General features: G+C 46.3%; 1 protein-coding gene across 1 annotated transcript in view; it reads right to left on the bottom strand.

The window, feature by feature from the left end:
- Window positions 1–1,235: 1,235 nt before the first annotated feature.
- HIP1 (huntingtin interacting protein 1) overlaps window positions 1,236–22,812 on the bottom strand; it is a 173,844-nt gene continuing 152,267 nt past the window's right edge. The window contains exon 30 of the mRNA XM_077294376.1: window positions 1,236–2,345. Within this exon, the coding sequence (XP_077150491.1) occupies window positions 2,335–2,345 (11 nt within the window). The 3' untranslated portion in view covers window positions 1,236–2,334. The remainder of the gene's footprint in view (window positions 2,346–22,812) is intronic.

Raw genomic sequence — 22,812 nt, 5'->3', positions numbered from 1 at the left:
TCTGTAATAACTCTATATAATATATGATTTTCTCTTTTTGCATTTGAAGAACTGAAATAGTTAACTTTTTGATGATATTCTAATTTTGTGAGATGCACCTGTTTGTTCTCCACGTGTTTCCTCCAACATTCCAAAGACATACTCGTAGGGAATCTAGATTGTGAGCCCCAATAGGGACAGTGACGATAATGTCTGTAAAGTGCTGCGGAATATAATGGCGCTATATACCGTATTTTTAGGACTATAAGACACACCCCAAATTTTGGAGTGGAGGAAAGGAAAACAAGATTTTAGGAAGATGGGGGTCTGTCTTATAGTCGAATATAAGGTACCTTACCTGGGGGCCTTCGGCGGTGGAGCGTGGTCAGAGGAAACATGGTATCTTCCATGAGCCAGGTGCATCATTGCTTTTACAGCCGCCATTTTACTGAAGCCGTGGGCCACCGGAGGCGGCGCATGTGCAGATTGGGATCTTGGCCCAGCCTCAGGAAAATGCCCGCCTCTGGCAGCTCATGCGCAGATTGAGATCTCAGCAGGGCCTTTAGCGGCCCACAACTTCAGGAAAATGGCTGCAGGGAAACCAATTATGTAATCCACTCTGCCTGCAGCATCGCCACACTTCCACCGCCGGCTTCCTGAGGAAGGGACCATGCTCCACCACAGCCGCAACCACCCGGTAACCCTGCATTTGGACTATAAGACACCCCCCCCCCCCAACATTTTCCTCCCAAATTTGGGGTGAAAAATTGCATCTTATAGTTAAAAAAATACAAGTAAGCATAATAAATAATATACTACCATTCTGTACACTGTCCAACAGTATAGATTCCAGAGCCTATCAAACAGTTTCAACGCATCCAGTTCTGGTTTGTTTCAACACAACCTCCTACCATTCCGTGTGTATGAAAGAAACTGGTTGTCAGGTTTAAGTCTATGAATCAGCTGTGATGAAGAAGGGGGCTGGCTTAGTTAGTGAAATGAACCAGCTGCATCATAGACACAGAGAGGTGGGAAATAAGCTAATGGCTGTTTAAAAACAAAGCCAGAAGTGCCTCGACTTCAAGAGACATCTGGAGTTGGAGCAGAATTCAGAATGAAAGTATATTAACAAGTTTATTAGTAAGTAATTAAAAAATTAAATTCATATATCTATTTTTTTTATATATATATTTATCCTTGAAGAATTTTGAAAAAAATTAAGGCATTTTTGGTACAGAATAAAAAGAACCAGGAAAAAAATGAACATCGGTTTATTTGTGTAAATGCAATAGTGACATCTACTAATGCCTAGCCTTGTGGCACAAATGTGAAAACATTATAACACCATGGTCTATATGTCTTCTCTTATTGTCACAGTGTGTTCAGAATCCATGGCCTAGATTGCTTCTCGTTTTTCTTCCTGCTGTAAACTTAGATGGCAGTGCAGGATATGACAGGACCTCGGGGGCGAGGCCCGAATAGCACCGACCAATAGAAGAACTCACACAGGATTGCCTTGAACTTGTGAAATTTCACAGACAAAGATCTGTGTTGGGGTCTTGAGTTTACGGAGTTATCTTAGGTCGTAAGCACTAATTGTCCCTTATTATGGTCACGGCTCCCACTGTACATTTATACAATATATAATATTGATGTCTTCCAAACAATTCTACATCTTTAATTAAAACCAATCCAAAACTTATCTGTCTCCCCAGAACTTTGCTGCATGTTAGGGTTAAAGCAGCGATAATATCAAGTACTTCTTTCTTTCTATAGAACTGTCCAGTAACCTATAAGGCAAAAGTCGTAGTCCATTTTCTTAGCTAGCTAATTAAATATGACTGAACAAAACTGCAGGTCCCTCTCATACGCCCCCTAGGGGCTTAATTGTGCTCCTGGTCCCTCCACAGGGTATAATAAATTGTATTTATTTGAATGGATTTAAGTGAATGTTGCTACCAAACTCCTAAACGTCTTTCAGGTGCCAGGAACTTAAAGACTGACATCGAAGGCCGGAGGTTTTACCCCGCACCTTGCTGAGTTTTTACATCCCCTCCATGTGATCCTGAAGTAACATAGATATCAAGAAATGGAATATATTTGTCTCCTAAGCATTGAAGGTGAGTGGTAGTTGAGCGTGGCGGGCATTACAAAGGTTCCTGAATCCTTTTCTGTGCACCATTGATGCTCCTCTCCTTCCTTTCTGCTCTTCTGTAGCCCATTGGGAATACTGAGAACCAGTTGGACGCGGCCAGTCCAGGCTGTGTAGAGGAGATCTGAATTGAATGCCATAGATGTGTGCTTTTAAAGTTATCGCTGTGCGTTCTGTATGTAGAGTGGAAGCTGTAACAAAGCTTATTCAGCAGCTGCGGTAGAAATCAAGAGAAAAAAAAAAAATCACAATTTTGCAATTAATGATACTTAAATAACTGAATCATAGAATCATAGCTCAAAGTATTTTCACCACTTATCTGCCATAAAACACCTTGAAATGTTGCACACTTTGTGAAACTTTAAATTGAGCAAAGATTTTGCAACTTTTGGCAATCCAGGCCAGCTCTGCCACAGGAGCGAAGCTTGGGTGGGACGTGGCCGGCGAGGCCCAGACAAGTTGATCAAAATCTACTCCACTTTAATGGGAAAATTTACGCCAGAAAAGTAGAAGGACCGGAGTAACATTTCTAGTGGAGGCGCACGGCGGTTGTAAGATGAACCTAATTTATTAAGTGCTCTGCTTGTCTTAACCCCTTCTTGACCCAGCCTATTTTGACCTCAATGACCTGGCCATTTTTTGCAATTCTGACCAGTGACCCTTTATGAGGCAATAACTCAGGAACGCTTCAACGGATCCTAGCGATTCTGAAATTGTTTTTTCGTGACATATTGGGCTTCATGTTAGTAGTAAATTTAGGTCGATAATTTTTGCATTTGTGAAAAAAATCGGAAATTTGTCGAAACTTTTGAAACTTTTGCAATTTTCAAATCTTGAATTTTTATTCTGTTAAACCAAAGAGTTATGTGACACAAAATAGTTAATAAATAACATTACCCACATGTCTACTTTACATCAGCACAATTTTGGAAACAAAATTTTTTTTTTGCTAGAAAGTTATAAGGGTTAAAATTTGACCAGCGATTTGTAATTTTTACAACAAAATTTACAAAACCATTTTTTTAGGGACCACCTCACATTTGAAGTTAGTTTGAGGGGTCTATATGGCTATAAATACCCAAAAGTGACACCATTCTAAAAACTGCACCCCTCAAGGTGCTCAAAACCACATTCAAGAAGTTTATTAACCCTTCAGGTGCTTCACATCAGCAGAAGCAACATGGAAGGAAAAAATGAACATTTAACTTTTTAGTCAGAAAAAGGATCTTTTAGCAACAATTTTTTATTTTCCCAAGGGTAAAAAGAGAAACTGGACCCCGAAAGTTATTGTACAATTTGTCCTGAGTACACCAATACCCCATATGTGGGGGGAAGGGGGGGAACCACTGTTTGGGCGCATGACAGGGCTCGGAAGGGAAGGAGCGCCATTTGACATTTTGAATGAAAAATTGGCTCCAATCTTTAGCGGACACCAGGTTGCGTTTGGAGAGCCCCTGTGTGCCTAAATATTGGAGCTCCCCCACAAGTGACCCCATTTTGGAAACTAGACCCCCCCAAGGAACTTATCTAGATGCATAGTGAACACTTTCAACCCCCAGGTGCTTCACAAATTGATCCGTAAAAATGAAAAAGCACTCTTTTCACAAAAAATTTCTTTTAGCCTCAATTTTTTCATTTTCACATGGGCAACAGGATAAAATGGATCCTACAATTTGTTGGGCAATTTCTCCTGAGTACACCGATACCTCACATGTGGGGGTAAACCACTGTTTGGGCACACAGCAAGGCTTGGAAGGGAAGGAGAGCCATTTGACTTTTGAATGAAAAATTAGCTCCAATCGTTAGCAGACACCATGTAACGTTTGGAGAGCCCCTGTGTGCCTAAACATTGGAGCTCCCCCACCAGTGACCCCATTTTGGAAACTAGACCTCCCAAGGAACTAATCTAGATGTGCGATGAGCACTTTGAACCCACAAGTGCTTCACAGAAGTTTATAACGCAGAGCCGTGAAAATTAAAAATAATTTTCTTTCCTCAAAAATTATTTTTTATCCCGCAATTTTTTATTTTCACAAGAGTAACAGGAGAAATTGGACCCCAAAAGTTGTTGTCTAGTTTGTCCCGAGTATGCTGATACCCCATATGTGGGGGAACCACTGTTTGCGCACACGTCGGGGTTCGGAAGGGAAGTAGTGAACCTTTGGAATGCAGACTTTGATGGAATGGTCTGTTGGCGTCACGTTGCATTTGCAGAGCCCCTGATGTGCCTAAACAGTAGAAACCCCCCCAAGTCACCCCATTTTGGAAACTAGACCCCCCAAGGAACTTATCTAGATGTGTGGTGAGAACTTCGAACCCCCAAGTGCTTCACAGAAGTTTGTAACGCAGAGCCGTGAAAATAAAAAAATCTTTTTTTTTCCCACAAAAGTAAGTTTTTAGCCCTCATTTTTTTATTTTCCCAAGGGTAACAGGAGAAATTAGACCCCCAAAGTTGTTGTGCAATTTTTCCTGAGTATGCTTGTGCCCCATATGTTTGGGTAAACCACTGTTTGGGCGCACGTCAGGGCTCGGAAGGGAGGGAGCACCATTTGACTTTTTGAACGCAAGATTGGCTGGAATCAATGGTGGCGCCATGTCGCGTTTGGAGACCCCTGATGTGCCTAAACAGTGTAAACCCCTCAATTCTTACTCCAACACTAACCCCAACACACCCCTACCCTAATCCCAACTCTAGCCATAACCCTAATCACAACCCTAATCCCAACACTAATCACAACCCTAACCCCAACACACCCCTAACCCTAATCCCAACCATAACCCTAACCACAATCCTAACCCTAACCCCAACACACCCCTAACCCTAATCCCAACCCTAACCACAACCCTAACACACCCCTAACCCTAATCCCAACCCCAATACACCCCTAACCCTAATCCCAACACTAACCATAACCCTAACCACAAGCCTAACCCTAACCCCAACACACCCCTAACCCTAATCTTAACCCTATTTCCAACGCTAACCCTAATTCCAACCCTAACTCTAATTCCAAACCTACCCCTAAGGCTATGTGTCCACGTTGCGAATTCGTGTGAGGATTTTTCAGCACTGTTTTTGAAAAGTCCGCAGGTAAAAGGCACTGTGTTTTACCTGCGGATTTACCACGGATTTCCAGTGTTTTTTGTGCGGATTTCACCTGCGGATTCCTATTGAGGAACAGGTGTAAAACGCTGCAGAATCCGCACAAAGAATTGACATGCTGTGGAAAATACAACGCAGCATTTCCGCACAGTATTTTCCGCACCATGGGCACAGCGGATTTGGTTTTCCATAGGTTTACATGGTACTGTAAACGTGATAGAAAACTGCTACGAATCCGCAGTGGCCAATCCGCTGCTGATCCGCAGCCAAATCCGCACCGTGTGCACATAGCCTAATTCTAACTCTAACCCTAATTGCATCCCTAATTCTACCCCTAACCCTAATTGCTACCCTAACCCTAATTCTAACCCTAATTGCAACCCTAACCCTAGTTCTAACCCTAACCCTAGTGGAAAAATAAAAGTAAATATATTTTCTTTATTTTATTATGTTCCCTACCTATGGGGGTGATAAAGGGGGGTTATTTATTATTTTTTTCATTTTGATCACTGTGATAGAACCTATCACAGCGATCAAAATGTACCTGGAATTAATCTGCCGGCCGGCAGATTCGGAGGGCGCACTGCGCATGCGCCAGCCATTTTGGAAGATGGCGGCACCCATGGAGAAGACGGACGGACACCGGAGCTCAGTAAGTACGCGGGGGTGGGATCGGACCACGGGGGTGAGATCAGACTGCAGGGGGAGCAGACAGGAGGATGAAGGGGAGCGGAGGACAGGACGGAGGATCGGTGGCAGATCGCGGTCTCCAGCCATGGCCGATCTTATTGCAGCATCGGCCAAGGCTGGATTGTAATATTTCAAGCCACACCCACTGGGCTCAAGTACCACTCTCCCTGTCCCTGCAGGTCGGGTAAAATTACAGTTAGGCTATGTGCATACGTTCAGGATTTTTCACATCTTTTTGGCCGTTTTCAACGGGAAACTGCATACATAAGCATCCCATAATATTTAATGCATTCTGCAATTTCTGTGCACATGATGCGTTTTTTTCCACGGTGGATTTTTCGCGTTTTCCCCGCTATTAATGCATTGGGAACCTCCGGGAAAAAAAATGCACAAAAAACGCATGCGGATTTCCTGCAGAAAAAGTCCGGTTTTGTTCAGGAAAATTCTGCAGAAAATCCTGACGTGTGCACATAGCCTTAACCCTTTCACCCGACCTGCAGGAGCGCGATCCGACCATGACGCATATGCTGCGTCACAGGTCGGTTTGGCACAGGTTTTCATGACGCATAAGCTGCATCAAAGGTCGGGAAGGGGTTAAAGAATTAGGTACATCTTACTCCAGCGTTGCCTTCACTAAGACTGGTGTGCAAAAGGCCAGTCTTAATTAATCAATGAAGGTAAAATCTTCCAATTATGGGTTGTCAGTGTTTCGTCAGTTTCAACTTCTCATATCCATCACTAACATCACAAGATTTAGGCCACGTTCACACGTTCAGTATTTGGTGAGTATTTTACCTCAGTATTTGTAAGCCAAAAACAAGAGTGGGTAATAAATACAGAAGTGATGTGTTTCTATTATTCTTTTCCTCCTATTGTTGCACTCCTGGTTTTGGCTTACAAATACTGAGGTAAAATACTCACCAAATACTGCTAGTGTGAAGGTCAGGGAAGTAATCTTGTATCCAAGCATAGAAACAGGGCACTAGATAATTTGATTTTAATTTTTACCACTGCCGTGTCGGAGGGGTCAGACGGGGAATATAGCATCAGAACAGCCTCTATCCATATGTTGTGACATACAGACAACATTGGAGATTTTTTCTACTTAACAGGACAAAGCGGAAAGCTATGGAACAGAGTGGTCCCAACTCTTAAAGGAGTTTTCCCACTAACAAAAATTCATTTTATTCAACATTTTAATCAACAGATCTTGAATACGTTTCAAAATTGGATGTGTTTAATAAAAAATGTTCCTGTGCAGAGATAATCTTATAAATGTAACCCTGCTGTGTACTGTGCAATGGCTGTGTCTGACCGTACAGGAACATGGCCTGATCATACAAATCTCCTGGGCAGGGGAAGAAGCAAAAGAGTATACAGACAGTGGGACAGGATGGGATCACAGCGGATTCTGTCAGATAAAACAGGATTTTTGGTTGCTTACTGTAAAATCTGTTTCTCGGAGCCTTCATTGGGGGACACAGGAACCATGGGTGTATGCTGCTGCCATTAGGAGGCTGACACTATGCAAATAAAAAAGTTAGCTCCTCTTCTGCAGTATACACCCTACCGACAGGAAGTAGGATATTTAGTTAGTGAGAAAGCAGTAGGAGAAGCAACATGTAAAGATAGGAAACTCAAACTAACAATATAACAACAAAACAGAGCTGTTCAACTTGGGAGGGTGCTGTGTCCCACAATGAAGGCTCCGAGAAACAGATTTTACGGTAAGCAACCAAAAATCCTGTTTTCTCTATCGCCTCATTGGGGGACACGGGAACCATGGGATGTCCCAAAGCAGTCCCTGGGGTGGGAACAGCAGAAAAACTCCATTCAGGTCGGAGGACTCACCACTGCCGCCTGCAAGATCCTTACGCCTAGGCTGGCAACTGCCGAAGCGTAGGTATGGAGCTTATAACATTTGGCAAATGAGTGAACGGAACACCAGGTTGCCGCCTAGCAAAGTTGTAGGGCGGATGCCCGATGGTGTAACGCCCAGGAGGCGCCCACTGCCCGGGGCAGAGTGAGTCTTAATCCCAGGAGGAGTCACTCTGTTCTAGACCCGGTAAGCCTCCAGAATGGCAGGTCTGATCCAGAGAACAATCGTAACCTTGGAGGCTGGCAGGCCTCTTGGCGTACCGTCTGGAATGACAAAAAGACGGTCCGTCTTCCTAAAGAAGGCGGTACTAGACAAATAGATCCTCACCGCCCTGATAAGGTCTAGCCTGTACAGCGAACGCCCCAGGACGATCTTATTCAAGTAAAAGGAGGACACCACCCTGGGAAGAAAAGGCAACGAAGGCTGTAAAACTACCCTATCCTGGTGAAGAACCAAGAAATGGGGCGACAGGAGAGAGCCACCAACTCCGAGGCGCGCCTAATGGAGGAGAGGGCCACCAGAAACGTCACCTTGCAGGAAAGAAAAGACAGTGAGGCCTCATGGGGAGGTTCAAGGGGGAACCCCACTGAGCCTCCAGAACAAGACTGAGGTCCCAGGGATCCACGGGAGTCTGGTACGGGAGAGCCGCATGCGCCACTTCTTGGAAGAAAAGTTCTGATCTGAGAACAGGATGGATATAAATCTTTGTACCGTGATAGCCAGTAGCTAAGGACTTCTGAAAGGGACTTCAGAAAAAAAGAATAGAAAGGGTTGCTATCTGACTCTTTAGAGAACTAAGGGCAAGGCCAGCATCAAGTCCCGCCTTGAGAAAATGGCCACAATGGAAGGTTTCAACGGCCAAGCTGTTAAATTGAGCCACCAAGAACTCTGTGACAGATCGGTCCTTGGTACAGAAGATCTGGCCCGTCTGGGGGCCTCCAGTGGGAGTCCGCGAGGAGATGGGCGATCTCAGTGAACCAGAACCTTCTGGGCCAATCTGGTGCGGTCAGAATGACCGGCACCCCCTTCGCGTTGATCTTCAACAGCCTGGGAAGAAAGGGAAGGGAGGAACAGATAGGGAAGTACAAATTGCGACCCAGGAATGGCCAAGGTATCGGTATCCACAACAAGAGGATCGCGGACCTGGAAACAAACGGTGGAATCTTCCTAAGCAGTCAGGACGCCAGGAGATCTGCATCCGGAGTTCCCCATCAAAGGCAAATTTGAAAGAAGACCTCCTGAAGCAGGGACCATTCTCCTGCCGCAAGGCCCTCACGGCAGAGAAAACACTGCGGCCTAGTTGTCCACGCCGGGGATATGCACTGCGGATAGTGCCGAAACCGTCGCCTCTGCCCAGAGGAGGATCTTGGATACCTCCGCCCTTGCCAAGAGACTCTGATTCCTTCCCTGGTGATTGACATATGCCACCGCCGAGGCATTGGACATCTGGATTCTGACTGGCAGACCTCTGAGAAGCCCTTCCCAGTTACTCAGGGATAGAAGAATGGCCCCTATCTCAAGGGTGTCGATCGGTAGAGAGGACTCTTGCTCCGACCAACGCTCCCTTCACTGACGGATGGCGAGAAACCGCGCCCCAGCCGGGAAGGCTGGTGACCGTCGTCACCACCTGCCATGGGAGGACCGGACCTGGGGAATGAGAGGGGATGACAGCCACCAGTTGAGAGGCTATTAGGATCGGACGGAAAGCCGGATCGGAGGATCCAGAGACAGCGCAGACGTGTCCCACTGAGAAAGGATGGCCTGCTGAAGTGGTCTCAAGTGGAACAGCGCAAAAGGAAATGCTTCCGATACTGTCACCATGCGTCACAGGACCATCATTGCTGAACGGAAGGAAGGCAGCCGAGGGCCTTGCGGAGAGCGAACGCCGTATGGAGAATTGCCCGCTACTCGAGAAGAAACCCCCCCGGCTGGCGGGTGTCGAACAGCATGCCTAAGAGGACGAGGCGCTGACTCGGAACAAGTCAAGACTTCGTTCTGTTGGCCAGCCATCAGAAACGGGACAGGGAGTCGAGGACAATGGTCAGACTCTCCTGGGCCTGAGAGAGGGGCAGAGCCTTGATGAGGATGACTTTGAGGTATGGAATGAGCACTAGGCCCCTGATCCTCAAAATGGCCATAAATGTAGCCATGATCTTTATGAAGACACTGGGAGCGGTCGTAAGACCGAGCGGCAGGGCGACAACCTGCAAATGACTCTTCTGCGTCGCAAAACGCAGGAAAACTCAGGTGTGCTGGGAAAATCAGAACATGGAGCAAGGCATCTTGGATATCCATGGAGCACAGGAATTCCTGTGGATCCATTTAAGCCAGAACTGAACAGAGGAACTTCCTCCTGAAATGCCGCAGGCGGAACCTTTTGTTCACTAACTTCAGAGCCAGGATGGGTCGAACTGCACTGACCTTCTTCGGCACTACAAGCAGGTTTGAATAGAAACCTGTGAAGCGTTCCTGCTGTGGGACGGAAACGATAACCTCCGAACAAAGAAGGAAGGTAATGGACGCAAAGAAACCTGGGATCAAAGGAGGATTTTTTTTTTTTTTTAGAGGGCGGGATTCGGAGAAGTGATTCCGGGGTCGCGAAGCGAACCCTATCTTGTATCCAGAGGATACCAGCTCCCTGATTTAAGCGTCCTCCACCGAGGCCAGCCAAACATCCCTGAACAAAACAGGAGACGCCCGCCCAAACTGGAAGAAACGTTGGGCCCTTAGCATGAGTTATGCTGAGGAAGATCTGCCAGGTCTAGGCCTGGTGGACCAACCATGGGAGTTGCGGGAAAGCCGGGAAGGGGTAGGCTTGAAGGAAGCCTTTTCTCTAGCCAGACGAGATTGCGGTCTGTGTTAGCTAGAGGAATCTTCTGACGCCACGAAACAGCGAAAGGACAAAGGGGAGCTGAACTGCCATTTCAGGGGAGGCCGGCGGGGCATGGAGGGAACTCTTGCCTCCTGTGGCATCCTTAATAATTTGTTCCAGCATGTAGCCAAAGAGACGGGCTCCCTGGAAGGGGAGGCTGGTATGGGACTTCTTGAAGACAAGTCCGCCTGCCATGTATAGAGCCGAATATTCTGCCGGATGGCCACCGCGCATCTAGGGAGGCAGATACCAAATATTTCCCTGCATAGGAAATCTGGTCCGTCAGGTTGGCTAGCTCCCCCGGAGGAGCTCCAGCCGGGTGCTCTTACAAGGCTGTTTAGACCATCTAGCTATGGTCCTTGAGACCCAGGTAGAGGCAATGGCCGAGGCACAAAGTAGAAGCAGCCGCTTCAAAGGCTGATTTATCCAGCAATTCAATAATTGTATCCTTGGAACCCATGGGGGATGCTGCACTGGAAAGTGGAGGGGCCAAGTTGGTAGACAGTCTGGGAACTGACGAGTCTAGAATTGCCCGCTTCCTGCCGAGGAATCAGTCCAGTTAGCGATGAGCTCAGGGGAGAAGGAATATAGGATGCCGAGATGCTTCCCTGTCTGAAAGCATCTGGTATGGTTCACCTTTCCCCTGGCAAGCACCACCACAAATTCAGTGTGTGGGGCAAAGACCTTGGAAGGTGGTTTTGACCGTCTAAACAAAACCGCCTATTCTGCGGCTTCCATAGAGGTATCCATGAGGCTTAAGGTCTGGTTGATCGCAACAATAAGGTTATGTACCTGTAGTGAAAACAAGTCTGAAACTTCCTCTGCAAACATGACCGAGGACGCCCGTCTCTCTCGGGAGAGGAGGATCTGGAAGAGGGATCTCATCGTTCCAGACCGGAGGGCGAGATGGAGCGGGAAAGAAAGGTGTCAGACGTCCATGGAGCTAATGGTGAACGTCCTCGTCTCCTCCAACCGACAGGCTCTGGTGGGCGAGAGGGTGGGGGACGGAGCTAGGACCGAACTTCTAAGCACGCTTGTGTGCTAGGATCATGGACCTGCTGTCGGATCTATGAGGATACGGGGTGGCAGTACACGCCGTACTCATAGTCCATAATGTGTGATTAAAGGTGTGACTGTTTACCCTGTATCCCTCCGAAAAAAAAAAAGGAACTTAGAATTTCGCTCCTGTTTGGATCTCTTGTGGCCTGAGTTGAAAGGGGCCGGACGGAGAATCCTGTGACCCACTGGGCTCTGCGGTCAAGCACAGACACCAGGGTCGTGACATCCTGGTGAAGTCTGCCCCAGGCTGAGACAGAAGAAAAGCCCACCCAGGGATAGGGGTCTCGGTCTCACCCGGGGTAGGGACTCCTGGACGGTGGGTACAGTGGAGTTGCTGCAGCTGACAAGCAAAAGCAGGAGGACGGGAACGCTCTCCTTTTAGAATTAGGCCTGGGAGCAGACTCACTAAATGATGCCCGAAGGTTAGGGGAACAGGAGAAAGGAGTAATGGACTGCATAGCAGAGCTACTCACAGCAGAAGTAGAGTCTTGTAGACTGCTCCCGGCTGTAGCTGTGACCGGCATTATGGCACAGGTCCAGGACACCAGCAGGGAGACGGCGACCTAAGGAGGATGCAGGGGACCCAGCCGGAGAAAGTATGCGCTGGGGAAAAAAGGACCCGCTCTCAGAGGAGGGGGCGGGTTAGCCACCGGGTCCAGAGGAGCAAGATGGTGGCGATCCCAGGGCGACTGTGAAGAATGAGAGTAGTTGGCGGAGGAAGATGTAGAGAGAGTGAAGGGTGGGAAAAAAGCCCACCCGATGAAAACGGAAATGGGCGGTGTCGCAGCACCGGAAGTAGGCCCGGGCAGAAGCCAGGGCCTAAATTAGAAGCCGGCGATTGCCGGAGAGGCCCGCTGCGCTGAAGAACGAGCGGTGCTGCCGGCGGAAAGGGGAACAGCGCGACTGCCACCAAGGTCGCCGCGCCGGACGACAGAGGAACGTGTCCGCTGGAGGAAGTAGGCAGCGGGGCTGCCTGTAGAGACCACAGCGCCGTAGCGAGGAGGCAGAGCGGCCGCCCGCCGCTGGAATAAAAGCCAGCGTGGCTGAAAAAGTCACCGTGCCGGAGGAAAGATAGGGCAGCCCCCCCCGGAACAAGTAGGGGAAGCTAACTGGGACGGGTGCGGGAAATACTCACCTCAGAACTCCCACGCCGTCCGTTAGTAACCTTAAACCGAGAAAGGTGTCAGATGTCCATGGAGCTGATGGTGGACGTCCTCGTCTCCTCCAACCGACAGGCTCTGGTGGGCGAGTGGGTGAGGGACGGAGCTAGGACTGAACTTCTAAGCATGCTTGTGTGCTAGGATCATGGTCCTGCTGTCGGATCTATGAGTATACGGTGGTTGAAGTACACGCCGTACTCATAGCCCATAATGTGGGATTACAGGTGTGACTGTTCACCCTGTATCCCTCCGGAAAACTTGTAAGAAAACGAAGCACATTGAGGTAGATAAGGGTCTAATGAAAGACCCGTGTCCACCTCCTACTGACACTAAGCTAAACTGAATATCCTACTTCCTGTCGGTAGGGTGTATACTGCAGAGGAGATAACTTTTTTATTTGCATAGTGTCAGCCTCCTAGTGGCAGCAGCATACACCCATGGTTCCTGGCAGGCAGAGAATTGGTTTACCTCACAAAAAGAATCAGCTGTGATCCAGTGCTGTAATGTCTGTATACTCTCTTTTGCCTCTTCCCCTGCCCAGGAGTTGTGGTATGATCAGATCATGTCCCTGTACGGTCAGACACGGCCATTACACAGTACACAGCAGGGCCACATTTATAAGATTATCTCAGCAGAGGAACATTATTTTTATTCACATCCAATTGTGGACCTTATTTTCATTCCAAGATCTAGTGAATAAAATGAACTTTTTTCCTGGGAAAACCCCTTTAAGGAATAGTGATGTTTAAATTTGGTTTTCATGTGAAAAAAATAAAATAAAATAAAATAAAAAAAATTAATAATAAATATATATATATATATATATATATATATATATATATATATATATATATATATATACACTCACCGGCCACTTTATTAGGTACACCATGCTAGTAACGGGTTGGACCCCTTTTGCCTTCAGAACTGCCTCAATTCTTCGTGGCATAGATTCAACAAGGTGCTGGAAGCATTCCTCAGAGATTTTGGTCCATATTGACATGATGGCATCACACAGTTGCCGCAGATTTGTCAGCTGCACATCCCAAAGATGCTCCATACAAGGCAGGATGGATCCATGCTTTCATGTTGTTTACGCCAAATTCTGACCCTACCATCCGAATGTCGCAGCAGAAATCGAGACTCATCAGACCAAGCAACGTTTTTCCAATCTTCTACTGTCCAATTTCGATGAGCTTGTGCAAATTGTAGCCTCAGTTTCCTGTTCTTAGCTGAAAGGAGTGGTACCCGGTGTGGTCTTCTGCTGCTGTAGCCCATCTGCCTCAAAGTTCGACGCACTGTGCGTTCAGAGATGCTCTTAGGCCTACCTTGGTTGTAACGGGTGGCGATTTGAGTCACTGTTGCCTTTCTATCAGCTCGAACCAGTCTGCCCATTCTCCTCTGACCTCTGGCATCAACAAGGCATTTCCGCCCACAGAACTGCCGCTCACTGGATTTTTTTTCTTTTTCGGGCCATTCTCTGTAAACCCTAGAGATGGTTGTGCGTGAAAATCCCAGTAGATCAGCAGTTTCTGAAATACTCAGACCAGCCCTTCTGGCACCAACAACCATGCCACGTTCAAAGGCACTCAAATAACCTTTCTTCCCCATACTGATGCTCGGTTTGAACTGCAGGAGATTGTCTTGACCATGTCTACATGCCTAAATGCACTGAGTTGCTGCAATGTGATTGGCTGATTAGAAATTAAGTGTTAACAAGAAGTTGGACAGGTGTACCTAATAAAGTGGCCAGTGAGTGTATATATATATATATATATATATATATATATATATATATATATATATATAGTACAGACCAAAAGTTTGGACACACCTTCTCATTTAAAGATTTTTTTGTATTTTCATGACTATGAAAATTGTACATTCACACTGAAGACATCAAAACTATGAATTAACACATGTGGAATTATATACTTAACAAAAAAGTGTGAAACAACTGAAAATGTCTTATATTCTAGGTTTTTCAAAGTGGCCACCTTTTGCTTTGACTGCTTTTGCACACTCTTGGCATTCTCTTGATGAGCTTCAAGAGGTAGTCACCGGGAATGGTTTTCACTTCACAGGTGTGCCCTGTCAGGTTTAATATGTGGGATTTCTTGCCTTATAAATGGGGTTGGGACAATCAGTTGTGTTGTGCAGAAGTCTGGTGGATACACAGCTGATAGTCCTACTGAATAGACTGTTAGAATTTGTATTATGGCAAGAAAAAAGCAGCTAAGTAAAGAAAAATGATTGGCCATCATTACTTTAAGAAATGAAGGTCAGTCAGTCCGAAAAAATGGGAAAACTTTGAAAGTGTCCCCAAGTCCAAGTGCAGTGGCAAAAACCATCAAGCTCTTCAAAGAAACTGGCTCACATGAGGACCGCCCCAGGAAAGGAAGACCAAGAGTCACCTCTGCTTCTGAGGATAAGTTTATCTGAGTCACCAGTCTCAGAAATCGCAGGTTAACAGCAGCTCAGATTAGAGACCAGGTCAATGCCACACAGAGTTCTAGCAGCAGACACATCTCTACAACAACTGTTAAGAGGAGACTTTGTGCAGCAGGCCTTCATGGTAAAATAGCTGCTAAGAAACCACTGCTAAGGACAGGCAACAAGCAGAAGAGACTTGTTTGGGCTAAAGAACACAAGGAATGGACATTAGACCAGTGGAAATCTGTGCTTTGGTCTGATGAGTCCAAATTTGAGATCTTTGTTTCCAACCACCGTGTCTTTGTGTGACGCAGAAAAGATGAACGGATGGACTCCACGTGCCTGGTTCCCACTGCATGGAGGAGGAGGTGTGATGGTGCTTTGCTGGTGACACTGTTGGGAATTTATTCAAAATTGAAGGCATACTGAGCCAGCATGGCTACCACAGCATCTTGCAGCGGCATGTGTTGTGAATTTACCTTTTGGCTCCCTCTAGTGGCTACTAGTGATTTTACTCTGGGTATGTCATTCATCCCTTGTATGCTCACCTGGGTCGTTAGGTCAGGGGTGTTGCTATATAAGCTCCCTGGACCTTCAGTTCAATGCCTGGCAACGTTGTTATCAGAACTAATCTGTAGTGCTCTGGTCTTCTGTTCCTGGTTCCTGTTTGATTAAGCTAAGTCTGCTTTCTTGCTTTTTGCTATTTGTTTTTGTTTGCATTTTTGTCCAGCTTGTATATAACCTGTTTCCTGACCTTGCTGGAAGCTCTAGGGTGGCTGGTGTTCTCCCCCCGGGCCGTTAGACGGTTCGGGGGTTCTTGAATCTCCAGCGTGGATTTTGATAGGGTTTTTGTTGACCATATAAGTTATCTTACTACATTCTGCTATTAGTAAAGTGGGCCTCTCTTTGCTAAAATCTAGTTCATCTCTGTGTTTGTCATTTCCTCTTACCTCACCGTTATTATTTGTGGGGGGCTACTATCCTACTTTTGGGGTCTATTCTCTGGAGGCAAGAGAGGTCTTTGTTTTCCTCTTCTAGGGGTAGTTAGTCCTCCGGCTGGCGCGAGACATCTAGCGACCAACGTAGGCATGTTCCCCGGCTACTGCTAGTGTTGGCGTTAGGAGTAGATATATGGTCAACCCAGTTACCACTGCCCTATGAGCTGGATTTTTGTACGTCGCAGACTTACTTGTTTCTCTGAGACCCTCGCCATTGGGGTCATAACAGTTTGCCAGGCCAGACTTAAATGTTAAATGCATTGCAGAAGCGGGATTATAAGAAAGAAAGTTCTGAGTTTTTTTTTCTCTTTCTCATTTTTTTTTTTCTTTTCCCCTTTACCTCTGAGTGGCTTGTGTTTGCTGCAGACATGAATGTCCAGACCTTGATTACAAGTGTGGACCAGCTTGCTGCTCGTGTGCAGGGCATACAAGATTATGTTATCAGAAGTCCTATGTCAGAACCTAAGATACCGATTCCTGAACCGTTTTCCGGAGACCGATTTAAATTTAGAAATTTCAGGAATAATTGTAAATTGTTTTTGTCCCTGAAACCCTGTTCATCTGGAGACTCCGCTCAGCAAGTAAAAATTGTTATTTCTTTTTTACGGGGCGACCCTCAGGATTGGGCCTTCTCGCTGGCGCCAGGAGATCCGGCATTGGCTGACATTGATGCGTTTTTTCTGGCGCTCGGTTTGCTTTATGAGGAACCCAATCTTGAGATTCAGGCAGAAAAGGCCTTGCTGGCTATGTCTCAGGGCCAGGACGAGGCTGAAGTGTATTGCCAAAAATTTCGGAAATGGTCCGTGCTGACCCAGTGGAACGAGTGTGCATTGGCTGCTAATTTTAGAAATGGCCTTTCTGAAGCCATTAAGAATGTGATGGTGGGTTTTCCCATTCCCACAGGTCTGAATGATTCTATGGCCCTGGCTATTCAAATCGACCGGCGGTTGCGGGAGCGCAAAACCGCTAATTCCCTCATGGTGTTGTCTGAACAGACACCTGATTTAATGCAATGTGATAGAATCCTGACTAGAAATGAGCGGAAAATTCATAGACGCCGGAATGGCTTGTGTTACTACTGTGGTGATTCTGCACATGTTATCTCAGCATGCTCTAAACGTCTTACTAAGGTTGTTAGTCCGGTCGCCATTGGTAATTTGCAACCTAAATTTATTCTATCGGTAACTTTGATTTGCTCACTGTCATCGTATCCTGTCATGGCGTTTGTGGACTCGGGTGCTGCTCTGAGCCTTATGGATCTGTCATTTGCCAGGCGCTGCGGATTTGTTCTTGAGCCATTGGAAAATCCTATCCCTCTTAGGGGTATTGATTCTACGCCATTGGCAAAAAATAAACCGCAGTTTTGGACACAGGTTACCATGTGCATGACTCCCGAACATCGGGAGGTAATACGTTTTCTTGTTCTGCATAAAATGCATGATTTGGTTGTTTTGGGTTTGCCATGGTTACAGACCCATAATCCAGTCTTGGACTGGAAGGCTATGTCAGTGTCAAGTTGGGGCTGCCATGGAATTCATGGAGATTCCCTGCCCTTGTCTATTGCTTCTTCTACGCCTTCGGAAGTTCCGGCGTATTTGTCTGATTATCAGGATGTCTTCAGCGAGTCTAAGTCCAGTGCACTGCCTCCTCATAGGGAATGTGACTGTGCAATAGATGTGATTCCTGGCAGTAAGTTTCCTAAGGGGAGACTGTTTAATCTGTCGATACCTGAACATACCGCGATGCGTTCATATATCAAGGAGTCTCTTGAGAAGGGGCATATCCGTCCTTCTTCTTCCCCTCTTGGTGCGGGATTCTTTTTTGTGGCCAAAAAGGACGGATCTTTGAGGCCTTGTATTGACTATCGGCTTTTAAATAAGATCACTGTTAAATTTCAGTATCCTTTGCCGCTGTTGTCAGATTTGTTTGCCCAGATTAAAGGTGCCAAGTGGTTCACCAAGATAGACCTTCGTGGTGCGTACAATCTTGTGCGCATTAGGCAGGGCGATGAATGGAAAACCGCATTCAATACGCCCGAGGGTCATTTTGAGTACTTGGTGATGCCATTCGGTCTCTCTAATGCACCTTCAGTTTTTCAGTCCTTCATGCATGACATTTTCCGGAAGTATCTGGATAAATTTTTGATTGTTTATCTGGATGATATTCTGTTTTTTTCTGATGATTGGGACTCGCATGTGGAGCAGGTCAGGATGGTTTTTGAGATTCTGCGTGAAAATTCTTTGCTTGTAAAAGGCTCAAAGTGTCTCTTTGGTGTACAGAAGGTTCCCTTTTTGGGGTTCATTTTTTTCCCCTTCTGCTGTGGAGATGGATCCAGTCAAGGTCCGAGCTATTCATGATTGGACTCAACCCTCGTCAGTTAAGAGTCTTCAGAAGTTCTTGGGTTTTGCTAACTTCTACCGTCGTTTTATCGCAAATTTCTCTAGCGTTGTTAAACCGCTGACGGATATGACCAAGAAAGGCTCTGATGTAGCTAACTGGGCTCCTGCTGCCGTGGAGGCTTTCCAGGAGTTAAAACGCCGGTTTACTTCGGCGCCTGTTTTGTGCCAGCCTGACATCTCACTTCCTTTTCAGGTTGAGGTGGATGCTTCGGAGATTGGGGCAGGGGCCGTTTTGTCACAGAGAGGCCCTGGTTGCTCTACTATGAGACCTTGTGCCTTTTTCTCTAGGAAGTTTTCGCCGGCAGAGCGAAATTATGATGTGGGCAATCGGGAGTTGTTGGCCATGAAGTGGGCATTTGAGGAGTGGCGTCATTGGCTCGAGGGTGCTAAGCATCGTGTGGTGGTCTTGACTGATCACAAAAATCTGATGTATCTCGAGTCTGCTAAACGCCTCAATCCTAGACAGGCCCGCTGGTCATTGTTTTTCTCCCGTTTTGACTTTGTGGTCTCGTATTTACCAGGGTCTAAGAATGTGAAGGCCGACGCTCTGTCTAGGAGCTTTGTGCCTGATGCTCCTGGAGTCGCTGAACCTGTGGGTATTCTTAAGGAAGGAGTTATCGTGTCTGCTATTTCTCCAGATCTGCGACGTGTGTTGCAGAGATTTCAGGCTGGTAGGCCTGACTCTTGTCCACCTGACAGATTGTTTGTGCCTGCTAGATGGACCAGCAGAGTCATTTCCGAGGTTCATTCCTCGGTGTTGGCAGGGCACCCGGGAATTTTTGGCACCAGAGATCTGGTGGCCAGGTCCTTTTGGTGGCCTTCCTTGTCAAGGGATATGCGGTCATTTGTACAGTCCTGTGGTACTTGTGCTCGAGCTAAGCCTTGCTGCTCTCGTGCCAGCGGGTTGCTCTTGCCCTTGCCTGTCCCGAAGAGACCTTGGACACACATCTCTATGGATTTCATTTCTGATCTTCCGGTGTCTCAGGGCATGTCTGTCATCTGGGTGATATGTGATCGTTTCTCCAAGATGGTCCATTTGGTTCCTTTGCCTAAGCTGCCCTCTTCTTCTGATCTGGTTCCTGTGTTCTTCCAGAACGTGGTTCGTTTGCACGGCATTCCTGAGAATATTGTGTCGGACAGAGGATCCCAGTTTGTTTCCAGGTTCTGGCGATCCTTTTGTGGTAGGATGGGCATTGAGTTGTCGTTTTCATCCGCTTTCCATCCCCAGACTAACGGACAAACGGAGCGAACTAATCAGACTCTGGAGGCTTATTTGAGGTGTTTTGTCTCTTCTGATCAGGATGATTGGGTGACCTTCTTGCCGTTGGCTGAATTTGCCCTTAATAATCGGGCTAGTTCCGCCACCTTGGTTTTGCCATTTTTCTGCAACTCTGGTTTCCATCCTCGTTTTTCCTCGGGACATGTGGAGCCTTCTGACTGTCCTGGGGTGGATTCCGTGGTGGATAGGTTGCAGCGGATCTGGGGGCATGTGGTGGACAACTTGAAGTTGTCACAGGAGAAGGCTCAGCGTTTTGCCAACCGCCGCCGCGGTGTGGGTCCCCGACTTCGCGTTGGGGATTTGGTATGGCTGTCTTCTCGATTTGTTCCTATGAAGGTCTCCTCTCCCAAATTTAAGCCTCGCTTCATTGGTCCTTACAAGATATTGGAAATCATTAATCCTGTATCCTTTCGCCTGGATCTTCCGGTGTCGTTTGCCATCCACAACGTATTTCATAGGTCCTTGTTGCGGCGGTACGTTGTGCCTGTGGTTCCTTCTGCTGAGCCTCCTGCTCCGGTATTGGTTGAGGGCGAGTTGGAGTACGTGGTGGAGAAGATCTTAGATTCTCGTCTCTCCAGGCGGAGGCTTCAGTACCTGGTCAAGTGGAAGGGCTATGGTCAGGAGGATAATTCCTGGGTGGTCGCCTCTGATGTGCATGCGGCCGATTTAGTTCATGCCTTTCACGCCGCTCATCCTGATCGCCCTGGTGGTCTTGGTGAGGGTTCGGTGACCCCTCACTAAGGGGGGGGTACTGTTGTGAATTTACCTTTTGGCTCCCTCTAGTGGCTACTAGTGATTTTACTCTGGGTATGTCATTCATCCCTTGTATGCTCACCTGGGTCGTTAGGTCAGGGGTGTTGCTATATAAGCTCCCTGGACCTTCAGTTCAATGCCTGGCAACGTTGTTATCAGAACTAATCTGTAGTGCTCTGGTCTTCTGTTCCTGGTTCCTGTTTGATTAAGCTAAGTCTGCTTTCTTGCTTTTTGCTATTTGTTTGCATTTTTGTCCAGCTTGTATATAACCTGTTTCCTGACCTTGCTGGAAGCTCTAGGGTGGCTGGTGTTCTCCCCCCGGGCCGTTAGACGGTTCGGGGGTTCTTGAATCTCCAGCGTGGATTTTGATAGGGTTTTTGTTGACCATATAAGTTATCTTACTACATTCTGCTATTAGTAAAGTGGGCCTCTCTTTGCTAAAATCTAGTTCATCTCTGTGTTTGTCATTTCCTCTTACCTCACCGTTATTATTTGTGGGGGGCTACTATCCTACTTTTGGGGTCTATTCTCTGGAGGCAAGAGAGGTCTTTGTTTTCCTCTTCTAGGGGTAGTTAGTCCTCCGGCTGGCGCGAGACATCTAGCGACCAACGTAGGCATGTTCCCCGGCTACTGCTAGTGTTGGCGTTAGGAGTAGATATATGGTCAACCCAGTTACCACTGCCCTATGAGCTGGATTTTTGTACGTCGCAGACTTACTTGTTTCTCTGAGACCCTCGCCATTGGGGTCATAACAGGCATGCTATTCTATCCGGTTTGCGTTTAGTTGGACCATCATTTATTTTTCAACAGGACAATGACCCCCAAACACACCTCCAAGCTGTGTAAGGGCTATTTGACCAAGAAGGAGAGTGATGGGGTGCTACGCTAGATGACCTGGCCTCCACAGTCACCAGACTTGAACCCAATCGAGATGGTTTGGGGTGAGCTGGACCGCAAAGTGAAGGCAAAAGGGCCAACAAGTGCTAAGCATCTCTGGGAACTCCTTCAAGATTGTTGGAAGACCATTTCCGGCTACTACCTCTTGAAGCTCATCAAGAGAATGCCAAGAGTGTGCAAAGCAGTCATGAAAGAAAAAGGTGGCTACTTTGAAGAACCTAGAATATAAGACATATGTTCAGTTGTTTCACACTTTTTTGTTAAGCATATAATTTCACATGTGTTAATTCATAGTTTTGATGCCTTCAGTGGGAATTTACAATTTTCATAGTCATGAAAATACAGAAAAATCTTTAAATGAGAAGGTGTGTCCAAACTTTTGGTCTGTACTGTATGTAAAAATGTGTTGACAGGTTCCTTTTTATTTATTTATTTTTTTACAGAATGAAACCTATTCTTGGTGCATTGGTGCACTTTTTACAAGGAAGAAAACTATTAGGACGTGTTGATAAGAGGGAATTTTTTATCTTCAAAGGTCTACAAATCGTGGGAGCTATTATATTTCCCAAGTTGTTTGCCTTTTTATAAACAAATTTTGGACGTATTGGTAATAGTTCTCTAATTACCTTGTCCTCCTTCAGGATATTCCAATGTTTATTAACAATCTTGTTTAACAATTTACTGTTGGAATTATATTGTGTTATGATTGGAATTTCATAATTTTCCCATTCTTCCCTACTGTTGTCTTTTTTGTCCTTCTGCGTTAACAATCTTTCTCGTGAATACTCTCCAACTTGCCTTTTGGTTTCTATCAAAAATTGCTTATCATATCAAATTTCTCCACTAGAAGGTCTGCTTCTGTGTTATAGTCCTCTGGCCTGGAACAGTTCCTATGAGCTCTTATGAATAGACTTTTCGGAACGTTAAGGAGCCAACTTGGGAGGTGGCAACTGTCTAGGGCAATATAGTTATTAGAGTCAGTTGATTTATGATATATTTGGGTCTGAATTCTACTATTATCTACCAAAATTTTTAAATCTAAAAAATTTATTTCTTTATTGCTAGTCATTGCGCTAAACTTTAAAAAATAGTCATTTTTATTTAAATCATGAATAAAATTACTTAATAAAATGGGACCACCTGACCATATGAATACTAT

Source organism: Ranitomeya variabilis, chromosome 3, assembly GCF_051348905.1.
Source record: "Ranitomeya variabilis isolate aRanVar5 chromosome 3, aRanVar5.hap1, whole genome shotgun sequence".
Taxonomy (NCBI): domain Eukaryota; kingdom Metazoa; phylum Chordata; class Amphibia; order Anura; family Dendrobatidae; genus Ranitomeya; species Ranitomeya variabilis.
Note: the sequence above shows the minus strand (reverse complement) of the source record. Positions and strands in the feature narration are given on the sequence as shown.